Source organism: Schistocerca gregaria, chromosome 11, assembly GCF_023897955.1.
Source record: "Schistocerca gregaria isolate iqSchGreg1 chromosome 11, iqSchGreg1.2, whole genome shotgun sequence".
In the NCBI taxonomy this organism is placed as follows: Eukaryota; Metazoa; Arthropoda; class Insecta; order Orthoptera; family Acrididae; genus Schistocerca; species Schistocerca gregaria.
Window position 1 is genome coordinate 111,116,463 of NC_064930.1, and position 22,337 is coordinate 111,138,799.

At 42.5% G+C, this 22,337-nt stretch overlaps 1 protein-coding gene across 1 annotated transcript in view; it reads left to right on the top strand.

The window, feature by feature from the left end:
* Window positions 1-21,993, top strand: part of LOC126295311 (probable cationic amino acid transporter) — a 575,633-nt gene extending 553,640 nt beyond the window's left edge. Inside the window, exons 12-14 of the mRNA XM_049987757.1 lie at window positions 4,974-5,212; window positions 14,543-14,670; window positions 20,863-21,993. Of these exons, the coding sequence (XP_049843714.1) occupies window positions 4,974-5,212; window positions 14,543-14,670; window positions 20,863-21,152 (657 nt within the window). The 3' untranslated portion in view covers window positions 21,153-21,993. The remainder of the gene's footprint in view (window positions 1-4,973; window positions 5,213-14,542; window positions 14,671-20,862) is intronic.
* The last annotated feature ends 344 nt before the right edge of the window (window positions 21,994-22,337 follow it).

The following is a 22,337-nucleotide window of genomic DNA, read 5'->3' on the forward strand; positions in this document are numbered from 1 at the left end:
TTATCCACATGCCGCACCTCTTCTATACTTTTTGTGCACCAAAAAATTTTAATGTTATTTTATTTTATGCACAACGCATTGCCATGCATAATACAATGGAGGAAAACTGCTAGCATTTTAAACTGATTCAAGTCACCTCAGAATGGACAAAAACAGGTCCTGTGTGGTTTTCGAGGTAATATTATACCATTCTTCCTGAAAATTAGTGGCAAATTGAGGTAACGATGATGGAAGTGGATGGTGGTCACACACCCTTTTCTCCAAAGTAGCCAACAAAGACTTGGTAGTATTGTGATCTGGTGACTGTGGTGGACTGGGAAGTGACAGTTCATCCTCACACTCACAAAACCTATCTCGGACGATGCAAAGGTTTTTCCAATAATGTTTGGGCAGGAATTGTGCACACTAACTTAGTAGGACCATACATTGTACCTAGTGACACATACATCACCTGCCTACAGGAGATCTTACCTGTACTGCTGGACAATGTTCCTCTAGCTGTCCGTAGATGAATATGGTTCCAGCAGAATGGAGCCCCAGCTCACTTCAGTCGAAATGTCAGGAATCACCTGGATGCTGCCTAAGGCCAGCAGTTGATAGGACGGGGCAGTCCAGTTTCCTGGCCACCACAGTCTCCTGATATAACCTCTGTGGACTTTTTCTTGTTGTGTCATATGAAAAGCTTGGTGTACAACAGCCCTATCACACCTGAAGAATATCTCGTTGCCCACATGTCTGTTGCTGCTGGACATATTATCGACTTGCCTGATGTCTTTTCTAATGTTCGCTGATAAATGTGCCGTTGCTGTGAATTGTGCGTTTCTGTCAGTGGCCGCTCTTCCAAGTGCCTCTTGTAAACTATTAATAAATTTCTGATGTCATTTGTCTTTACATGACTTTTCAGTGTCCTCTGATTCATACTACTGTACAGGCTAGCGCTGTAATGTGTCACTACCGCACACACATTCCTATATGAAATCTGCTTATCTATTTCCTCTCTACCAGCCTTTACATTTTTGTCATATATGAGGGTTGGACATTTAATAGTGGCAACTATTTATTTACAGCTCGTACAAAATAGATATGTGTTTCAAAGTTTTACTGACTTTCAAAGTAGTCACCAGCATTGTGTATAACCCGTTGCCAGCAATATGGAAGTTGTAGGATACTCTTAGCAGTGCCAGTTGTGTTACAGTTAGAGCGGCGTGGTTTATTGCCCGACGAATTTGTAGCTGTTCTGAATTGAGTGCCGTGAAGTGTTTCCTTCAGTTTAGAAATCGAGTTGAACTTACGAGGGCTTAAGTCAGGGGAGTACAGTAGGTGGTATAGCACTTAGCAGCTCCATCAGTCAAACAAATAACAGCTTGCACTGTACTTGCTTGAGCATTGTCCTGCAAAATGATGGTCAGGTCCTGCAGAAAGTGTTATCACTTCTGTCTCTAAGCTGGTCGTAGGTTGTGTTCCAAAAGTGAACAGCATACAGACAGAGGTGATGACACTTTCTGCAGGACCTGACCATCATTTTGCAGGACAATGCTCAAGCATGTACAGTGCAAGCTGTTATTTGTTTGACTGATGGAGCTGCTAAGTGCTATACCACCTACTGCACTCCCCTGACTTAAGCCGTCGTGAGTTCAACTCGATTCTAAACTGAAGGAAACACTTCACGGCATTTGCTTCAGAACTGCTACAAATTTGTCGGGCAATAGACTGTACCATTCGAGCTGTCAACACAACTGGCAACGGATTATACACAAAGCTGGTTACTGCCTTCAAGGTCAGTAAAACTTTGAAATCTGTTTTGTACAAGCTGTAAATAACTAGTTGGCACTGTTAAAGTTCCAACCCTCATAGTTTAGGACTACCCAGTGTATGTGATGTCCAAAAGAACACACACCACATATATATATAATCAAGGCGATGACGGCCAGTGATCACTTCAGTGCAGATGCATAGCAAGCTCTAACTCTTATGGGAAATGGCAAAATCCTACCAATAGTGAGGATAAAGAGCAAGGGGAGCTACATCAGTAGTGTGTGCATAAGCTGAGAATTTGGGTCTGACGGGATGTGTGCTGGGTAGTCCATGCAGTTGTGTTGACCAGTGTGTCTGGATAGAGCTTACTGCATGTGCCCAGTAAGCAGGAGACTCGGGATCCAATCACAGTACACCATAAATTTTCGACTTTCCCCATTGATATAAATCAGTCGCCACTGCCAACTAATGTCTTTAATTTTTTCATTTGTTTTACTTAGACCATCTTGGACCTTAATTTAAATGGCCTCTTTAATCATGCAAATGTGAGAATGAGGAAGATTGCCTAAGTATCTTTGTTTCATTGTAATTTATAGTAATACCATTGTCGGCCATGGCTGACTTGGTGGTGTAATTCAATGTGGCGTCTATGTCATGGTACGTCTCTCATATTATGTGTACATTATGTAGAATGTATGCTATGCTGCAGTGGTGACGGATTTTCTAGACCTCCGGTTTGCGAAGGGCTGGATCATCCTTTACTGACCTAGTAGTGTTAAGGTCTTAGGGGATGGGAGAAGTACACATTTGACAATTTCTTGATCCAATATTCTGCTGGCTTTTATGGAGGAATTACTCACAAATGGGATGCATGCAAGTGGTTTGTGCTCATCTTTCTCTTCGTGTTGTTGTCAAACAACAACCTGTCCGAACATACGCCTTACTTGCTTGTTGCCTCTATCCGTTCCTTCATAGTGTTGTCTCCAGGTGTCTTAGCTCAGTTGAAACATTGTCTTGCTTGCAGATAGTTCATGCAATGTGAAGAAGGGTGCATAAGAGACGTTAATTCTGAGGGTTGTGGGATCTGAAGCTCTTTCATGTACACTCGTTCACAGGGCGCGAACCCTCCGCAATCAAGTCACCCTCCCATCTGACCTGTAGCTGTTGGAGACAACATTCCAAAGGAATGAGTACAGCGACAGGAGCAGAATAGTGGAGAGGGTAACAACCATCGTACACAGGGTGTTACAAAAAGGTACGGCCAAACTTTCAGGAAACATTCCTCACACACAAATAAAGAGAAGATGTTATGTGGACATGTGTCCGGAAACTCTTAATTTCCATGATAGAGCTCATTTTAGTACTGTACTTCCTCGATTCACCGCCAGTTGGCCCAGTTGAAGGAAGGGAATGTTGACTTCGGTGCTTGTGTTGACATGTGACTCATTGCTCTACATACTAGCATCAAGCTCACCAGCATGAGGCAATAGCCGTGGTGCGGTACATTTGTATCTAGACAGATTTCCAGAGCGAAGGTGGCCCGACACGAAGATGTTCGAAGCAATTGATCGGCATCTTATGGAGCACGGAACATTCCAGCCTATGACTCGTGACTGGGGAAGACCTAGAACAACGAGGATACCTGCAATGGACGAGGCAATTCTTCGTGCAGTTGACGATAACCCTAATGTCAGCGTCAGAGAAGTTGCTGCTGTACAAGGTAACGTTGATCACGTCACTGTATGGAGAGTGCTACGGGAGAACCAGTTGTTTCCGTACCGTGTACAGCGTGTGCAGGCACTATCAGCAGCTGATTGGCCTCCACGGGTACACTTCTGCGAATGGTTCGTCCGACAATGCGTCAATCCTCATTTCAGTGCAAATGTTCTCTTTACGGATGAGGCTTCATTCCAATGTGATCACATTGTAAATTTTCAGAATCAACATGTGTGGGCTGACGAGAATCTGCACGCAATTGTGCAATCACGTCATCAGCACAGATTTTCTGTGTGATTTCTTGATTGGGCCCCATGTTCTTCCACCTACGCTCAATGGATCACGTTATCATGATTTCATATGGGATACTCTACCTGTGCTGCTAGAACATGAGCCTTTACAAGTACGGCACAACATGTGGTTCATGCACGATGGAGGTCCTGCACATTTCAGTCAAAGTGTTCGTACGCTTCTCTACAACAGATTCGGTGACCGATGGATTGGTAGAGGCGGACCAGTTCCATGGCCTCCACGGTCTCCTGACCTCAACCCTCTTGAGTTTTATTTATGGGGGCATTTGAAAGCTTTTGTCTACGCAACCCCGGCACCAAATGTAGAGACTCTTCGTGCTCGTATTGTGGACGGCTGTGATACAATACGCCATTCTCCAGGGCTGCATCAGCACATCAGAGACTCCGTGCGACAGAGGGTGTATGCGTGTATCCTTGCTAACGGAGGACATATTGAACATTTCCTGTAACAAAGTGTTTGAAGTCACGCTGGTACGTTCAGTTGCTGTGTGCTTCCATTCCATGATTAATGTGATTTGAAGAGAAATAATAAAATGAGCTCTAACATGGAAAGTAAGTGTTTCCGGACACATGTCCACATAACAAATTTTCTTTCCTTGTGTGTGAGGAGTGTTTCCTGAAAGTTTGACCGTACCCTTTTGTAACACCCTGTATAGGGTACCAATTGGAGCAGAGCAGCAGTCATTAGGAACGACAAGAATAGCAACAATTCTTTTTGCTGAGATATTGTGGAGAACTTATGATGTGAATCAGACGAACACTCAGGAATTCTAGAACTATTTTATTTATTCTTTCTAACAGAAAAATTGCCAACAGCCTAGCCACAGGGGTAGCCAAAGTTAAGCGCTGTCCGGCCAGGCTAGCCCTCGGGTGGGTGACTGTCCGGTATGCCGAGGGCTGTGGGCAAGCGGGGTTTCACTCAGCCCTCGTGAGGCAAACTGAGGAGCTACTCTAGTGAGAAGTAGTGGCTCCAGTCTCCGATACTGACATACGGCCGGAAGAGCGGTGTGCTAATCATGTGCCCTCCATATCCCCATCCAGTGATGCCTACGATCTGAGGATGACACGGTGGCCATTCGGTACCATTGAACCTCTCTGGCCTGTTCGGGAGGAGTTTAGTTTAGTTTTTAACAGAAATTTTATTTAGTAGTATAAGAAGCCAGCGCTACACTGTCCACTCGTCCACAACAGGCAGCGACGTACCTGTGCCCGGCCATCTTCCCCTGGGTGGATACGGGCCCGGCCACCGAGGAGTCGGGCATGTTCGTGATGAAGATGGTGGGCGTACTGTACGTGCTCATCCTGATCTTCGACATCATGGTGGCCGCCTCCGGGGGCAGCGGCGGCTCCTGGCTGGCTGCGGCACTCTCCATCACCATGTTCGCCATAATCGGCGTGCTGCTCGCTATCTCGAGGAAGCCCCAGAACAGGTACTCTTTCCCGTCACCAACTTTACTCGGGACCTGGCGTAAACTGAGTTCCGCAGTGGGTGAATGTCAGATTCTGAGTCCACATTCACTGAATAGATGCATTGGCACGATGTCTCCCCGCGGACTTCGGTCGGTGAATTTGACTGTGCAGCCCAGTGGCTCATTTTGGAAACTCTGACCCTTTGACGAGGACATTTCTACAGACTCAACAGTAGTGCTGTGTTAGAGCACGACTCGAATTGCTTAGCCGAAAGTCGGTCTTTACTCGAGATTTTTATCTTTTCAGAATGAGATTTTCACTCTGCAGCGGACTGTGTGCTGATATGAAACTTCCTGGAAGATTAAAACTGTGTGCCTGACCGAGACTCGAACTCGGGACCTTTGCCTTTCGCGGGCAAGTGCTCTACCATCTGAGCTACCGAAGCACGACTCACGCCCGGTACTCACAGCTTCACTTCTGCCATTATCCTTTCTTCCAGGAGTGCTAGTTCTGCAAGGTTCGCTGGAGAGCTTCTGTAAAGTTTGGTAGGTAGGAGACGAGATACTGGCAGAAGTGAAGCTGTGAGTACCGGGCGTGAGTTGTGCTTCGGTAGCTCAGATGGTAGAGCACTTGCCCATGAAAGGCAAAGGTCCCGAGTTCGAGTCTCGGTCGGGCACACGGTTTTAATCTGCCAGGAAGTTTTTATCTTTTGTTGGTAGTACCTCCACAGCTGGTTTTGCTGTTGCAATTTTCTTTTGTGATCGCACTTACAGTCAATTTATTGGACCAGGGCTTCCCAACCTTTTCAGCTGGTGTACCCCTTCTTCAGTCAAAAATCCATGGCGGACCCCTAGTCAGTCAAGAGCACAGTTACTATAAATTTCAGAGGGAAACCATGGCAACTGAAAGCTTCTTAATGCAAGTTCCATGTCCCCAATGGCCCCGCCCCCCTCCCCCCCCCCCCCCCCCACCACAAAAAAGTATCAATAGTCTTTGGTTTAGAGATGAATGAAAACAACTAGAAGCTCAAAAATAGACTTATGGAATAGGTAGTGCACTGACAAAGCAAATTTAACATTTAACTATGCCTGGGGCCACATACGTGTCAACGAGCACTGTGATTGGTCGACAAAGCTCGCTCTGCACATGCGTAAAATGTTTCAACGCATCTAGTGCCGTGAGCCGGCGCACAAACGAACCACGTATTGTTGCGAAACAGTCGATCAGATAAGCGGCCATCTCTGGCACTAAACTGTGTATGCGTTCTCAGGAACTGCAAAGGTTGCTTGGGAATATGACCTGAAGTAAAAGTACACATGTTTCTCACACGAAAAGAAAAATAGTGATGAATTTGATTTTCACATTTTTATTCAATAATTTTACTCATTATTTTACTAGATCTGGTGAAGAGTGGTCCCCCTAGAAAGAGCTGGCGGACCCCTAAGGGGTCTGCGGACCACATTTTGAGAAGCCCTGTATTAGACATTTATTTAATTCCTTACTATTTTTTTTCTGAGTGTTACAGTTTTGTTTGAAATCATTAATAGTAGGTAACTCTTATACCCTTTGTTGAAATATGTGGAGAGGTACCGACATGGTCATCTGCAACTCAATTGGTAAATCATTACAGTCTCTAATATCCAAATAAATTCTTGCACGGAACTCAGTCAGGTAGTATTTTTAAATGACAGTTTTTCCGCATTTGGCTGTTACTTTTACTTAAAAAATCACCTTACATGTTGCTATATCCATATAAGTAATATCGGAACTTCTATTGCAAATTTCTCCAATTACAACAGGAGTTAGTATGGTGGTAGTATTTATCTGTATTTTCTTCTTCTTTCTTCATTTGGGTCATCTAAGGACCACGCACTAATTTCAATGCTTCCTTCTTGTTGTTCCTTCTGTTTCCTCGAGTATTCCTTCATATTTTCACTATGTATCCTTTTTCCCTCCTCGGACCATTTTGACCGTGTCTTCTTCTCCCTCTTGCCTTGGAAACCTTCCATTTTTAACACTTTCCTCTTGAAACTCTCTGTTTCTGTTGCATCTTTTTCACTTATGTTGTTTCTTTCCTAATCTTTTCTAACTTCTTCAATCCAGGCTATTGTTGACTTGTTGTCCCAAAGATATTTAGAAATCTGTTTGGTTAACCTGTCGCTGTTCATTCTGTATAAGTGTTCAAAAAATAGCAGTCACCTCTTTCGTAGTGTTTCATTTATGTTTTCTATGTTGCGATAAACTTCCTCATTGCTTCTTAATTTCCATACCTCTGTATTTTTTGGTGGTCCAAGTATTTTTCGAATGATTTTTCACTCTAGGACTTCAACTTGTGTAATTTGTAGTTCAGTAACGGTGTGGCTGAGCGGTTCTAGGCACTACAGTCTGGAACCGCGCGACTGCTATGGTCGCAGGTTCAAATCCTGCCTTGGGCGTGTATGTGTGTGATGTCCTTAGGTTGGTTATGTTTAAGTAGTTCTAAGTTCCAGGGGACTGATAACCTCAGCAGCTAAGTCCCATAGTGCTCAGAAGCATTTGAACCATTTTGTAGTTCAGTAATAAACATTCACTTGCATAAAGACATTCTGATTTCACTACTGCGTTGTAGTGTGGTATCTTCAAATTTTTAGAAAGACACCTTTTGTTGTAGACATTCCTAGTTATTCCATAAGCTCTCTCCATTTTATGTACTCTTTCTTCTACAGCGAATTTTTCTAATTTATTAAATTTATTTACCCTCTTTATCTGGCCAATATCCGTCGCTAGGGAGTCCAGAGCATTTTTTATGTTTGTCATAAGTTTTGTTTTTTCTACAGATATTCTTAAACCTACTTTGTTGGCTATTTCTTCTAAGAAAGTGATTTGTATTCCAGCATTTGTTAGGTTTTCAGAAAGAATGGCAAAATCGTCCACATTTATCTACATTTTATTTTATTTTATTTTACGTTCCTTGTTCCAAAGGACCAATTGGAGGAGCAACTCTTCATGGTCATGGAACATACGAGTGCATTAAATTACAACAAAAAAGTAATAAATAAAAGAAAATGTTTATGAACACAAAAAAGACAAGGCATAAGTTCATGTAGATGCGATCAACAATATAACACATGAATCAGCTTAACTCCTCCACAGAATAAAAGGTGTGACCCATGAGGAAACTCTTCAGTTTCGATTTGAAAGTACGTAGATTACTGCTGAGATCTTTGAATTCGAGTGGTAGCTTCTTGAAATTGGATGCATCAGTATACTGCACACCTTTCTGCACAAGATTCAGGGAAATGTGATCCAAAAGCAGATTGGGTTTCTGCCTCGTATTAACTGTGTGAAAGTTGCTAATTTTTGGGAATAAACTGATACTGTTGAAAGAAATGACAGTAAAGAATATATATAGTGAGGCCAATGTCAGATTATCCAGACTAATGAACAGGGGTCAACAAGAGATTCGCGAACTTATTCCACTTGTTAACTAAACCGAACAATTCTGAGCAAAAAATATCCTTTGAGAATGGGAAGGAGCTATCCCAAAGTATAATACCATACATCATAAGCCAATGAAAATAAGCAAAGTAGACTACTTTTCATGTCAGACTATCACTTACTTCAGATACCGTTTGAGCAGTAAAAATGGCAGCCTTAAGTTTTTGAACAAGATCATGAGTATGGGCTTTTGATGACAGTTTACGATCTATCTGAATTCCTAGAAATTTCAACTGCTCTGTTTCACTAATCATATGCCCATTCTGTGAAATTAAAACGTCGGGTTTTTTTGAATTGTGTGACAGAAACTGCAAAAACTGAGTCTTACTGTGATTTAGCCTTAGTTTATTTTCTACAAGCCATGAATTTACATCATGAAGTGTTCTATTTGAAACAGTGCCAATGTTTCAAACAACATAACCTTTACAACAATACTAGTGTCATCAGCTGACAGAAATATTTTAGAATCACCTGTAATAATAAAAGGCATATCATTTATGCAAATAAGAAACAGGAGTGGCCCCAGCATTGATTCTGGGGACACCCCCCATTTGACCATGCCCTGCTCAGAAGCCATATCACAGCTATTCTCAACACTGGGGACAATGACCGTTTGCTGTCTGTTGTTAAAGTAAGAGGCGAACCAACTGTGACCGACTCCCCATATTCCACAATGGTCCAACCTTCTGCAGCAACATTTTGTGATAAACACAATCAAACACCTTAGTTAAATAAAAAAAGATGCCTAGCATTCGAAACCTTTTCTTTAATCCATCCAGTATCTCAAGTCTGTGTTTAATGATAAAATCGTAGTTTATTTTTCACTTGCACTAATGCTGCACGAGTCAACTACATGACCTCCAACCAGCACTTGATACGAGGGTGAGTCAAATGAAAACCTTAAATATTTTTTTAAATATTATTTATTGTGCAGAAGTGGTACAAAACTGCATCAGTTTTCAACATAATCTCCCCCACGCTCAATGCAAGTCCTCTAGCGCTTACAAAGTGCATAAATTCCTTTAGAAAAAAATATCTTTTGATAGTCCGTTGTGCACCACGTGGAATTTCTCTCCTCCCATTGTGTCTTTGAGTGGTCCAAACATTTGGAATTCACTTGTGGTCCAAACATTTGGAAATCACTTGGGGCAAGGTCTGGTGAGTATGGTGGATGAGGAAGACACTCAAAATGTAGGTCTGTGATTGTTGCAACTGTTCTACGGACAGTGTGGGGCCTTGGATTGTCATGTTGCAAAAGGATACCTGCTGACAGCAATCCACGTCGATTTAATTTGATTGCAGGCCGCAGACGATTTTTTAGGAGATCTGTGTATAATGCAATGGTGACAGTGGTCCCTCTAGGCACATAATGCTCCAAAGTGACGCCTTTTTCGTCCCACAACAGACTCAGCATAACCTTCCCTGCTGATGGTTCTGTTCGAAACTTCTTTGTTTTTGGCAACGAGGAATGGCACCATTCCTTGCTCGCTCTCTTCTTTTCCGGTTGGTGGAAGTGAACCCAGGTTTCATCCCCAGTAACGAGTCTTGCAAGAAAGGCATCAACTTCCCATTCAAAGCGCCGAAGAAGTTTTTCACGAGCATCGACACGTCGTTCTCTCATTTCAGGAGTCAGCTGTCGTGGCACCCATCTTGCAGACACTTTGCTAAACTGGAGCACATTGTACACAACATGGTGTGCTGACCCGTGACTAATATGTAAACATGCTGCAAGGTCATTTGGTGTCACTCGGTGGTTTTCCTTCACTGTGCCTTCAACTGCTGCAATGTTCTGTGGAGCCACAACTTGTTGTGCCTGACCTGGACGAGGAGCATCGTCCACTGAAGTCACACCATTTGCTAACTCCCTACTCCATTTGTAGACTTGCTGCTGTCACACACATGCATCACCGTACTGAACCTTCATTCTTCGATGAACTTCAATAGGTTTCACACCTTCACTACGCAAAAACCGAATAACAGAACGCTGTTCTTCCCTGGTGCAAGTCACAAGTGAAGCAGCCACCTTTATACCGATACTGCGACGGTATGTTTGCATCTGCACTATGCTTCCACCTACAGGCCATTCTGCACACTGTTTGTAGCACGCTTACCAACTTACAGGATAATGGCGCGAAATTTCAATTTGTCATTACAAATTTAAGGTTTTCATTTGACTCACCCTCGTACAATATGCCACTCACATGATTTGAGAAACTCACTGAAAAGATGCATCGGAAAAGGGTATGACTGCCCTACTCCCTCATCCAAAGAGGAACCAGTTGTTGGCACTTGGCCTCACAAACCAGCACTGAGGTACTTCTGCCATTGCATTTGTGTGGTGAATGTGGAACCAGAGTCTGATTTAGCCATACCTATCACATCACTAGTGCATGCCCGTGAAGCGATGCTGAAGTTGCATGTAGTTGGTTCTAAACATGGAGTTAGGAGAAATTTTTGCCAGCAGTATTTGACCAGCAAGTATTGGAGTGGTGTCCCTCATAATGAGACTTTGCACGAAAGTCTTTTATTAAACTACCAATATCTGTATGTTATGAATAAAATAGAAGGAAACATTCCACGTGGGAAAAATATATCTAAAAACAAAGATGATGTAACTTACCAAACGAAAGTGTTGGTATGTTGATAGACACACAAACATACACACAAAATTCAGGCTTTCACAACCCACGGTTGCTTCATCAGGAAAGAGGGAAGGAGAGGGAAAGACGAAAGGATGTGGGTTTTAAGGGAGAGAGAGGTAAGGAGAGGGAAAGGTGAAAGGATGTGGGTTTTAAGGAAGAGGGTAAGGAGTCATTCCAATCCTGGAAGCGGAAAGACTTACCTTAGGGGGAAAAAAGGATAGGTACACACTCGCGCTTACACACGCATATCCATCCACACATACACAGACACAAGCAGACATTTGTAAAGGCAAAGAGTTTGGGCAGAGATGTCAGTTGAGGCGGAAGTACAGAGGCAAAGATGTTGTCGAATGACAGGTGAGGTATGATCGGTGGCAACTTGAAATTAGTGGAGGTTGAGGCCTGGTGGGTAACGAGAAGAGAGGATATACTGAAGGGCAAGTTCCCATCTCTGGAGTTCTGACAGGTTGGTGTTAGTGGGAAGTATCCAGATAACCCGGACGGTGTAACACTGTGCCAAGATGTGCTGGCCGTGCACCAAGGCATGTTTAGCCACAGGGTGATCCTCATTACCAACAAACACTGTCTGCCTGTGTCCATTCATGCGAATGGACAGTTTGTTGCTGGTCATTCCCACATAGAAAGCGTCACAGTGCAGGCAGGTCAGTTGGTAAATCACGTGGGTGCTTTCACACGTGGCTCTCCCTTTGATCATGTACACCTTCCGGGTTACAGGACTGGAGTAGGTGGTGGTGGGAGGGTGCCTGGGACAGGTTTTACACCGTTGGCAGTTACAAGGGTAGGAGCCACAGGGTAGGGAAGGTGGTTTGAGTATTTCATAGGGATGAACTGAGAGGTTACGAAGGTTAGATGGACGGCGGAAAGACACTCTTGGCGGAGTGGGGAGGATTTCATGAAGGATGGATCTCATTTCAGGAGAGAATTTGAGGAAGTCCTATCCCTGCTGGAGAGCCACATTCAGAGTCTGATCCAGTCCCAGAAAGTATCCTGTCACAAGTGGGGCACTTTTGGGGTTCTTCTGTGGGAGGTTCTGGGTTTGAGGGGATGAGGAAGTGGTTCTGGTAATTTGCTTCTGTACCAGGTCGGGAGGGTAGTTGCGGGATGCGAAAGCTGTTTGCAGGATGTTGGTGTAATGGTTCAGAGATTCCAGACTGGAGCAGATTCGTTTGCCACGAGGACCTAGGCTGTAGGGAAGGGACCGTTTGATGTGGAATGGGTGGCTGCTGTCATAATGGAGGTGTTGTTGCTTGTTGGTGGGTTTGACGTGGACGGACGTGTGAAGCTGGCCGTTGGACAGATGGAGGTCAACGTCAAGGAAAGTGGCATGGGATTTGGAGTAGGACCAGGTGAATCTGATGGAACCAAAGGAGTTGAGGTTGGAGAGGAAATTCTGGAGTTGTTCTTCACTGTGAGTCCAAATCATGAAGATGTCATCAATAAATCTGTACCAAACTTTGGGTTGGCATGCCTGGGTAACCAAGAAGGCTTCCTCTAAGCGCCCCCTAAATAGGTTGGCGTACGAGGGGGCCATCCTGGTACCCATGGCTGTTCCCTTTAATTGTTGGTATGTCTGGCCTTCGAAAGTGAAGAAGTTGTGAGTCAGGATGAAGCTGGCTAAGGTAATGAGGAAAGAGGAGTTTCTATTTTGGAATACAAACATTATTTTCTGATATTGATAGTCCATCAGCTTAATTCATTCACCAACTGAACTACTACAGACTACAGCCTGACAAACACTGACTTCTGCTTATAGACTCATTGTTTGTGCTGTGGCCAAGTTGGTGCCTACATAGTCTACATTACTATTTGTTACAGATGAAGCATGTAAAATCATAGATTTTAAAACTTTGGATGCAGTTAGACAATGTTGCAATTACAAGATAATACATGATTTCTACAGTTACACTTTTAATGTCAAATTTGAAAGCTGCTCATTAATTTTTTATATGTAAATTATGATTACATATGTCATCATGAATTAGCTTTTTCTTTTTAACTTAAAATTTATACATAACAATGTTGACATACAATAGTTTACAGATTTGTCTTACAAATTACACCATAAACTTGCAATCCATTTGTAAACAACAAAAAACTAAATATTTTCCCCTAACAGTTGTAATTTATGTAATTCAGTAGAAAACAGTTTTATAACAATGCTATATTCTCTTTAAGAATATTTAATTTTAATATTTGCAGATAACTCATTAAATCTGATATGCCTTCCAAAACTGAATAGTGAACTGTAAAGTTTCTTACCAAGAGTTCCACAATAAATTTATATAAAATAACACACTTTTTATTCTGAAATATAAAATTGACATTTTTCTGGAAAACAATTTGCTAGCTCAAAACCAGTCCTCAAAGTTATGTTTGCTAAAGGTGATAAACTGAAAACCTCATTTTGTTAAAGAGTGGGCAATAAATGTAAATTAATAATAGATTGTGAGGCTTTTTAGTTAACATATAAGTTGACCAGCACATTAAATACTACAGGCACTATGTTTTTTTATCATTAGACTGTGAATTATCAATAAATCAATTGTATAAAAACCTTAGCAGAAGATGAATCTGTACCTAACTAAATTGAACTACTTTTCTACCAGATACAGTGCACTATTGGAAGTTTAAAGATTCTTTGTCTCGCGTGTGGATCCACAGCTGTTGTGTAATTTCTGAGTGCTAAAGCCATTTTACATCCACCAAAGGCTGTCAGAAAGTTTTATGCAGGTGAACTGTATTACCTGCCACACACACTGAGATACTATTCTTGGCATGTTACATTTTGTATTCATTTTTGTTCCTTTATCCGTTTGTGTATGTAGTCATTTTACTATGATTAACGACATACTTCTAATGTATATTTCAAATTGTTCTGCTGCTAAAGATAGCCAAAATATGTAAAATTGTCAAATGAAACTAAAGTTTTCTGTTCACCAGTGACTGGTAACAGTAAAGTTGTAGTTTCAGTTAATATCACTGACAATCATGGTAGAGCATAAACTAAAATGTTTTCATTTAAAAGTAAAACAGTACAAAGTGCTTAAAATTTTATGTCTAATCACTGGTGCTAAATGCTAATGTGATTGCTTGTTCTCAAAGACATAGGCCTAATATCTTTCTTTACACATTTTGGAATTGCAGTTGAGGCAGGTCACAGTGGTGCGCCACTGACCTACTAGTGTTATGTGTCTTGTTTATTGCCGACAGGAAGACGTTGCTCTTCATGACACCAGGCTTGCCATTTGTGCCAGCTGTGGCTGTCACTGTCAACATCTACCTCATCTTCAAGCTCTCCATCCTCACACTGGTGCGCTTCACCGTCTGGATGGCCATCGGTGAGTGCGTCGCACAACTGACCATTGCGATTATCCTGGGCCTTCGAGCAAGATGTCACCTATAACACTTTTGAATCACCAGTACCATTGATCAAAGGAAGTTGTCCTAACTTATTCAAGTAAAGCAAAGGGGGGGGCCGTATCATCGTGGGGACAAATTACAATGGGGCTCCCACAAGATTCGATCATTGGCCCACTATTGTTCTTGCTTTCTGTTAATGATATGCCACTTTATTTGAACCAGGAGGCAGAATTAATCCTGTCTGCATTATTGTGAAGCTGAGCAAAGCTACATCAACAAAGAAGATAATAATGTTTGTTAATGTTAGTGGCTGGTTTTGCGAAAATGGGCTAGATTAATCTGTGGAGAAACATTGCTCATCCAGTTTTGTACATCAAAACCATCACACCTCCTATCAACATACCACACCAACAAGAAATGATAAACAGAGAACAAAGTATTAATTCTGTAGGTATACACATTGATGAAAATTTAAACTGGAAAAAAATCATATAGTAGGCCTGCTATTTTTCCATAAGAATAAATGTCAACTTTGTGGATACATAAGGCATATGTCACAGGTTTTCTTTTACTGATGTATGGGGCAATATTCGGTAAAAAAATATTCACTGCAGAAAAGAAAGTAATTAGACTTGTGTGTGGAGTACATGTTGTAAGTAATTCCTTAACCACATTAGAATATAAACCACAGCCTCACAATGCTTCTACTCATTAAAAAAAAAACTACTTGTCAGCAATCCAGTTGAGTATGAGAGGAATGGAAATACTATATGCATTACTCTGTAATGAATCTAACTTTTGTACAGAAAGAGATGAAATATTCAACTATAAAACTTCTCCAGAATATTTGGAAGGTAGGAGACGAGGTACTGGCGGAATTAAAGCTGTAAGGACGGGGCGTGAGTCATTCTTGGGTAGGTAAGTTGGTAGAGCCCTTGCCCGCGAAAGGCAAAGCTCCTGAGTTCGAGACTCGGTCTGGCACACAGTTTTAATCTGCCAGGAAGTTTCATAAAACTTTTTGACTATGGAACAAAATGTCTGAAAGATATCAGAAGTGTTTTCATATGTAGACTAAAGATGATTCTCCATAACAACTCCTTCTATGCTGTAGAGAAATCCTTGAATAGAAAGGATTAGTCATTTTGTACAGAAACAAACCTGTAATTGAACAGCATATCCCAAAATATTTTTTTTTATTCAATCTTTGTTCTTTTAATACATAATAGTGAGTATGATCTATGGAATACACAGTAAGTAACTAAAGTTTTAAAAAGCAACATGTGATCAGCCTTAGCCAGAAGAGACAAGTTATATGTCAATATGAAGTGATCACAGTTGTCTCAGTTGGTTTGTTACGAAGTACTGTTCTCTAGGCAATGTTATTAATCTAGTCCATTTCCTAGACCTTAATGGGTTAATATGTAACCATATAGGACTACGTAATATCCACCTTCGTAGGAAAGGTTACTAATGTTCGTTAATACGATAAGGGAGGGAGCTAACTAATGCGGTATTGGTTTCAGATTCTTCATTTTGTTAGTCTGTAACTGTTCCTACCAATGCCCATAAACAACCTTTCTTACCACTCACTCAACAGTGGTCAGCAGGACACTTACATGAGTAACTAGAAAATAGTCAGTCTGCTTTGCACTGTCAGAAATCTTGGCTTCTGTGCTGAAGAACAACAATCCCTTCAAAAACGTTCTTTCTCCAAAGTAGAGCACACAGTCTCAATAATAATGAAATCTGACGGCTGTTGTGGCCAGGGAAGATGTGACAGTTCATCCTTGTGCTCACAAAACAAGTTGTGTACAATGCAGCCTCTGAGAACAAGTAGTCCCTGTCACCTCGGAACACAGCTTCACCAATGGGAAACAAATGTTTGTGCACCATAGGATGGACTGACACAGTCAGCCAGAATGGTCACATACGAGGAGCGTTTGAAAAGTCAGTGCAAAAATAAAAACTACATTCGTATTTGGGGTACCCCTTTTTTATTTTTCAACAGTCTCCTTTTAGATTTATACACTTCGTCCAACGCTGTTCTAATTTGTTGATCCCTTCCGAATAATACGAAATGTCTAAGTCTGCAAAATAGCTATTCGTTGTTGCAATCACCTCCTCATTTGAATAAAATTTTTGTTGCGTCAGCCATTTCTTCAAATTGGGGGACAAATAGTAGTCCGAGGGAGCCAAGTCTGGAGAATAGGGGGCACGGGAAACAAGTTGGAATCCTATTCCCATTAATTTTGCGACCACAACTGCTAAGGTGTGATGGAAAAGGACTTTTTGCATTCCAATCGCTACCGTTTTTCTTGCAGCTCTGTTTTAAAACGGTCCGTTAATGATGAATAATATGCACCAGTAATAGTTTTACCTTTTGCGGATAGTCGATGAGGATTCTCCCTTTCGAATCCCAAAAGACAGTCGTCATAACCCTTCCGGCCGAAGGAATGGTCTTCACCTGTTTTGGTGCAGATTCTCCCTTGGTAACCCATTGTTCAGATTGTTGTTTGGTCTCAGGAGTGTAGTAATGTATCCATGTTTCATCCAGAGTGACGAAACGACGCTGAAAGTGCTGCGGATTCTTCGTAAACAGCTGCAAACCATCCTTACGACACAACACACGATTCCATTTTTTGGTCAAGTGCGAGCAATCGCGGAACCCATCTTGCGGATAGCTTTCTCGTATCCAACTGTTTATGCAAAATATTATGTACCCATTCATTCGAGATTCCCACAGCACTAGCAATCTCACGCACCTCAACTCTTCTGCCATCCATCACCATATCATGGATTTTATTATTGATTTCTGGAGTTCTAACCTCCACAGGGCGTCCAGAACGTTCAGTTCACTTGCGCCCATACGGCCACTCAGAAAATTTTGAAACCACTTATAAACTATTTTAATCAAAGGTGCAGAGTCACCGTAATGTTCATCAAGCTTCTCTTTAGTCTCCTGACACGTATTGCCTTTCACAAAGTAATGTTTAATCACCACACAAAATTCTTTTTCGTCCATTTTTTGGCAATCACTCGACTTCCTTGATTCACACGAATGCCAAACACAAAGAAATAGACCAATATGGCTGAAACTTGGGGTGCGTTCCTTCCAAAGATGCTACTAAGTAAAGATGACCTCGATACGCACCGGTGGTGCCATCCCTCGGACTTGCACGGACTTTTCAAACGCAATTCGCAATCCTTGGCTGTAACAACCTTGCAAAGTAGCCTTGTGGCCCACAGAATACATGGATACGGTTGCCCAAATCTTCATCAAACCTCGGCTATATTTCACTCTTGGGACATAAACTCGGACACAAGATGGAAACAGTGTCAAACAAGACTCATCCGATCAAATGACTTTCTTCCATTGCCCCATAGTCCAGGTTTCATGGCTTCGGTGCCATGCTTTCCAGCTACAGCCATTTGCAACACTGATGAGTGCTTCTGGAATTCCTGCTCACCACACAGTTCCCATCTTATAGAGCTCCATCCATGTTGTTTTAGTGCTAAGAGGGCTTGCAAGAGTGTGACATTCAGTTGTGCAGTGACTTTGTCGTCCTCTTATTTTTCATCACAGTCCTCTTCAGTGACCCCGTCTGTCACAATCACTCGACACAGACTTTCGTTCGTGTTGTGACGTAGCAGATAATGTTCTCCTGCTTTCCCTGTCTGTGTTACATAAATCTTCTATACGGTGCCTTTTGAAAGCTCAAACACAGAAGCATCCACTGTACGATCACCAACAATCTGCTCACATTCAAATTCACGTAGCTCCAATGCCTCCCACATGTGATTTGTGGTCAAATACAACAGAACAATATGCAAGCTTGGCAATCATCTGTATTTATGTTCAAGCATTGCAGTGTTTCCACATTTTTGTCCTACATATGTAGATACAACTGATTCATATGTCTCGTTTCCAAATTTCTTCTGCTTGGTACAATATAGCGACACAAGAAGGGACGTCAAACAGATGTGCAAAACTATAGACCTATATCTCTAACGTCGATCAATTGTAGAATTTTGGAACACATATTATGTTCAAGTATAATGACTTTTCTGCAGACTACAAATCTACTCTGTAGGAATCAGTGTGGGGGTTTCGAAAAAGACGATCGTGTGAAACCCAGCTCGCGCTATTCATCCACGAGACTCAGAGGGCCATAGACACGGGTTCCCAGATAGATGCCGTGTTTCTTCACTTCTGCAAGGCATTCCATACAGTTCCCCACAGTTGTTTAATGAACAAAGTAAGAGCATATGGACTATCAGACCAATTGTGTGGTTGGAATGAAGAGTTCCTAGATAACAGAACTCAGCATGTCATTCTCAATTGAGAGAAGTCTTCTGTAGTAAGAGTGATTTCAGGTGTGCCACAGGGGAGTGTCGTAGGACCATTGCTATTCACAATATATATAAATGACCTTGTGGATAACATCGGAAGTTCACTGAGGCTTTTTGCAGATGATGCTGTAGTATATCAAGAGGTTGTAACATTGGAAAATTGTACTGAAATGTAGGAGGATCTGCAACGAATTGGTGCATGGTGCAGGGAGTGGCAATTTAATCTCAATGTAGGCAAGTGTAATGTGCTGTGAGTACATAGAAAGAAAGATCCCTTATCATTTAGCTGCAATATAGCAGGTCAACAACTGGAAGCAGTTAATTCCATAAATTATCGGGGAGTAGACATTAGGAGTGATTTAAAATGGAATTACCATATAAAACTAATTGTCTGTAAAGCAGATGCCAGACTGAGATTCATTGGAAGAATCCTACGGAAATGCAGTGCAAAAACAAAGGAAGTAGGTTACAGAACACTTGTTCGCCCACTGCTCTAATACTGCTCACTGGTGTGGGATCCGTACTAGATAGGGTTGATAGAAGAGACAGAGAAGATCCAATGGAGAGCAGCGCGCTTCGTTACAGGATCATTTAGTAATCAGGAAAGCGTTACAGAGATGATAGATAGACTCCAGTGGAAGACTCTGCAGGAGAGACGCTCAGTAGCTTGGTATGGGCTTTTGTCGAAGTTTCGAGAACATACCTTTACCGAAGAGTCTAGCAGTATATTGCTCCCCCCCTATGTATACAGGGTGTTACAAAAAGGTATGGCCAAACTTTCAGGAAACATTCCTGACACACAAAGAAAGAAAATATGTTGTGTGGACATGTGTCCGGAAATGCTTACTTTCCATGTTACAGCTCATTTTATTATATCTCTTCAAATCACATTAATCATGGAATGGAAACACACAGCAACAGAACGTACCAGCGTGACGTCAAACATTTTGTTACAGGAAATGTTCAAAATGTCATCCGTTAGTGAGGATACACGCATCCATACTCCGCTGCATGGAATCCCTGATGCGCTGATGCAGCCTTGGAGAATGGCGTATTGTAACACAGCCATCCACAATATGAGCACGAAGAGTCTCTACATTTGGTACCGGGGTTGCGTAGACAAGAGCTTTCAAATGCCCCCATAAATGAAAGTCATGAGGGTTGAGGTCAGGAGAATGTGGAGGCCACAGAATTGGTCCGCCTCTATCAATCCGTCAGTCACCGAATTTGTTGTCGAGAAGTGTACGAACACTTCGACTGAAATGTGCAGGAGCTCTATCGTGCATGAACCACATGTGTCATACTCATAAAGGCACATGTTCTAGCAGCACAGGTGTGTGAAATCATGGTGGTGAATTGAGGAAGTGGAGTACATACTGACAGAACTTAAATGAGCCTTAACATGGAAATTAAGCATTTCTGGACACATGTTCACATAACATCTTTTCTTTATTTGTGTGTGAGGAATGTTTCCTAAAAGTTTGGCTGTACCTTTTTGTAACACCCTGTATATTGTGAAGAGACCATGAGGATAAAGTCAGAGAGATTAGAGCCCACAGAGAGGCGTACCGACAATCTTTCTTTCCACGAACAATACTAGACTGGAATAGAAGGGAGAACCAATGGAGGTACTCGAGGTATCCTCTGCCACACACCGTCAGGTGGCTTGGAGAGTATGTATGTTGATGTAGATATGAAATTTACTTTTTTTGTGGTCGTTCTGTGCTCGGCATATTATATTGAAAAGCCTAAGCTCTTCATTCTTAATATGTACTGTGCGTGCTCGGTACATTACGTTGACGTACCTAAAATTCCGACAGGCTTTGGTGTGTACTTCTACTACGGCATCAAACATAGCACACTGGAGGAGGAAGAGCAACAGAGACTCCGTGAAGAACAAGAGGAGGAGGAGCCGCACTCCGTGTCCGGCATCCAGGGGGGCGCCGGCGGAGGCTCCGACACCGGGGGCGGCATCGAGATGTCCGTGTCGCCCGCCAGGCAGACACCCCAGGTGCCGGTGCAGACCGCGGGCTCTGCACCCGTAGCGGCGACTGGCAGAGCCTCCGACCTGTTCGTTCCGCCGACTCATTTCCCCACGTGGGACGACTGAGACGGTGGCCGTCGTGGAGGCAGGACCGTAGCAGCTGGGGTTCGGGGCCCTGCTCTGACGTGCCACGGACCGAGCGAGTGGTGAATGGCGAGTGAGGTGAACGGCAGCTGTGGCGGGCGAGACTGTGGGGGCGGTTTGACCGGTGCCCGGGTTCCCGGTGCCTGCTCGCGTATGGGGTCAGTGACAAGATGGACTGTGTGGAGTGTGGCGGCTGGGGAGTCTACAGACGTCAAACGGTGCACGGAAAATTCCCTTCTTCGGTCTGCAGACAAATTGGCTGAAGCGGCCCGGACAACTGTCTCGTCACGTGAAGCAGTGATCGGCAGTGAATTTGACTGTCAAACGACTGCAAATTCGCCAGTTACTTAGCTGACATAAAGGCAATATGAACAGCTGTGATGCAGCATGGAGGATCCATTTTCGTGTGTCAGGGGACGGGTCTAGACTCCACTGTCCAGCTCCTTTTCTGAGGAACATCTCGGGTTGTTGTAACTGGAGTATTTCCTAGCATTTACTGCTTGATTTCAGTCATCCGACCTTTCTGTGATGTAAATGTTGAGACCTTACACTCATTCGTAATGAAAGCTACTGATATGCTTGTGCAACTGTGTTTTGTGTAGAGGTGTTCAGTTATGCCCTGATATTAATTTCCAGAACTTTTTGGCAATACAGTTAGAAGAGGTAACAGCACCAAAACTGTCCATGCAAAACACCTCAGAGTGCAGGAATGGGACAGTGTTGATGGTGATCTGCCCATCACATTGCCACAGCCTTTCTTGATGAGGTGACACTTTTCCCATTGTCTCTCACTGCCATCAACAATACAAAAACAACAATATATATATATATATATATATATATATATATATATATATATATATATATATATATATATATATATATATATATATATCATCTTACCAATGTCTCCTACGCAAATATATGTTACACGACACTTGCACTTCACAATGAAGAAGTGCACAAATAAAGATAACCATCCACTTTAATCAACTAAACCCTCAGGAGTCACCTAATTCCACAGTGTAATGTGACAGTAACAGAGAATCAATACATACACACATTAGCTGCTGAACTTGTAAGATGGCACGTAATTCCCACTACTTGGCCAGTTGTTCACAATGTCATTCTTACATCGTATGTACTGTGAAGTCCAATTACCGTTGC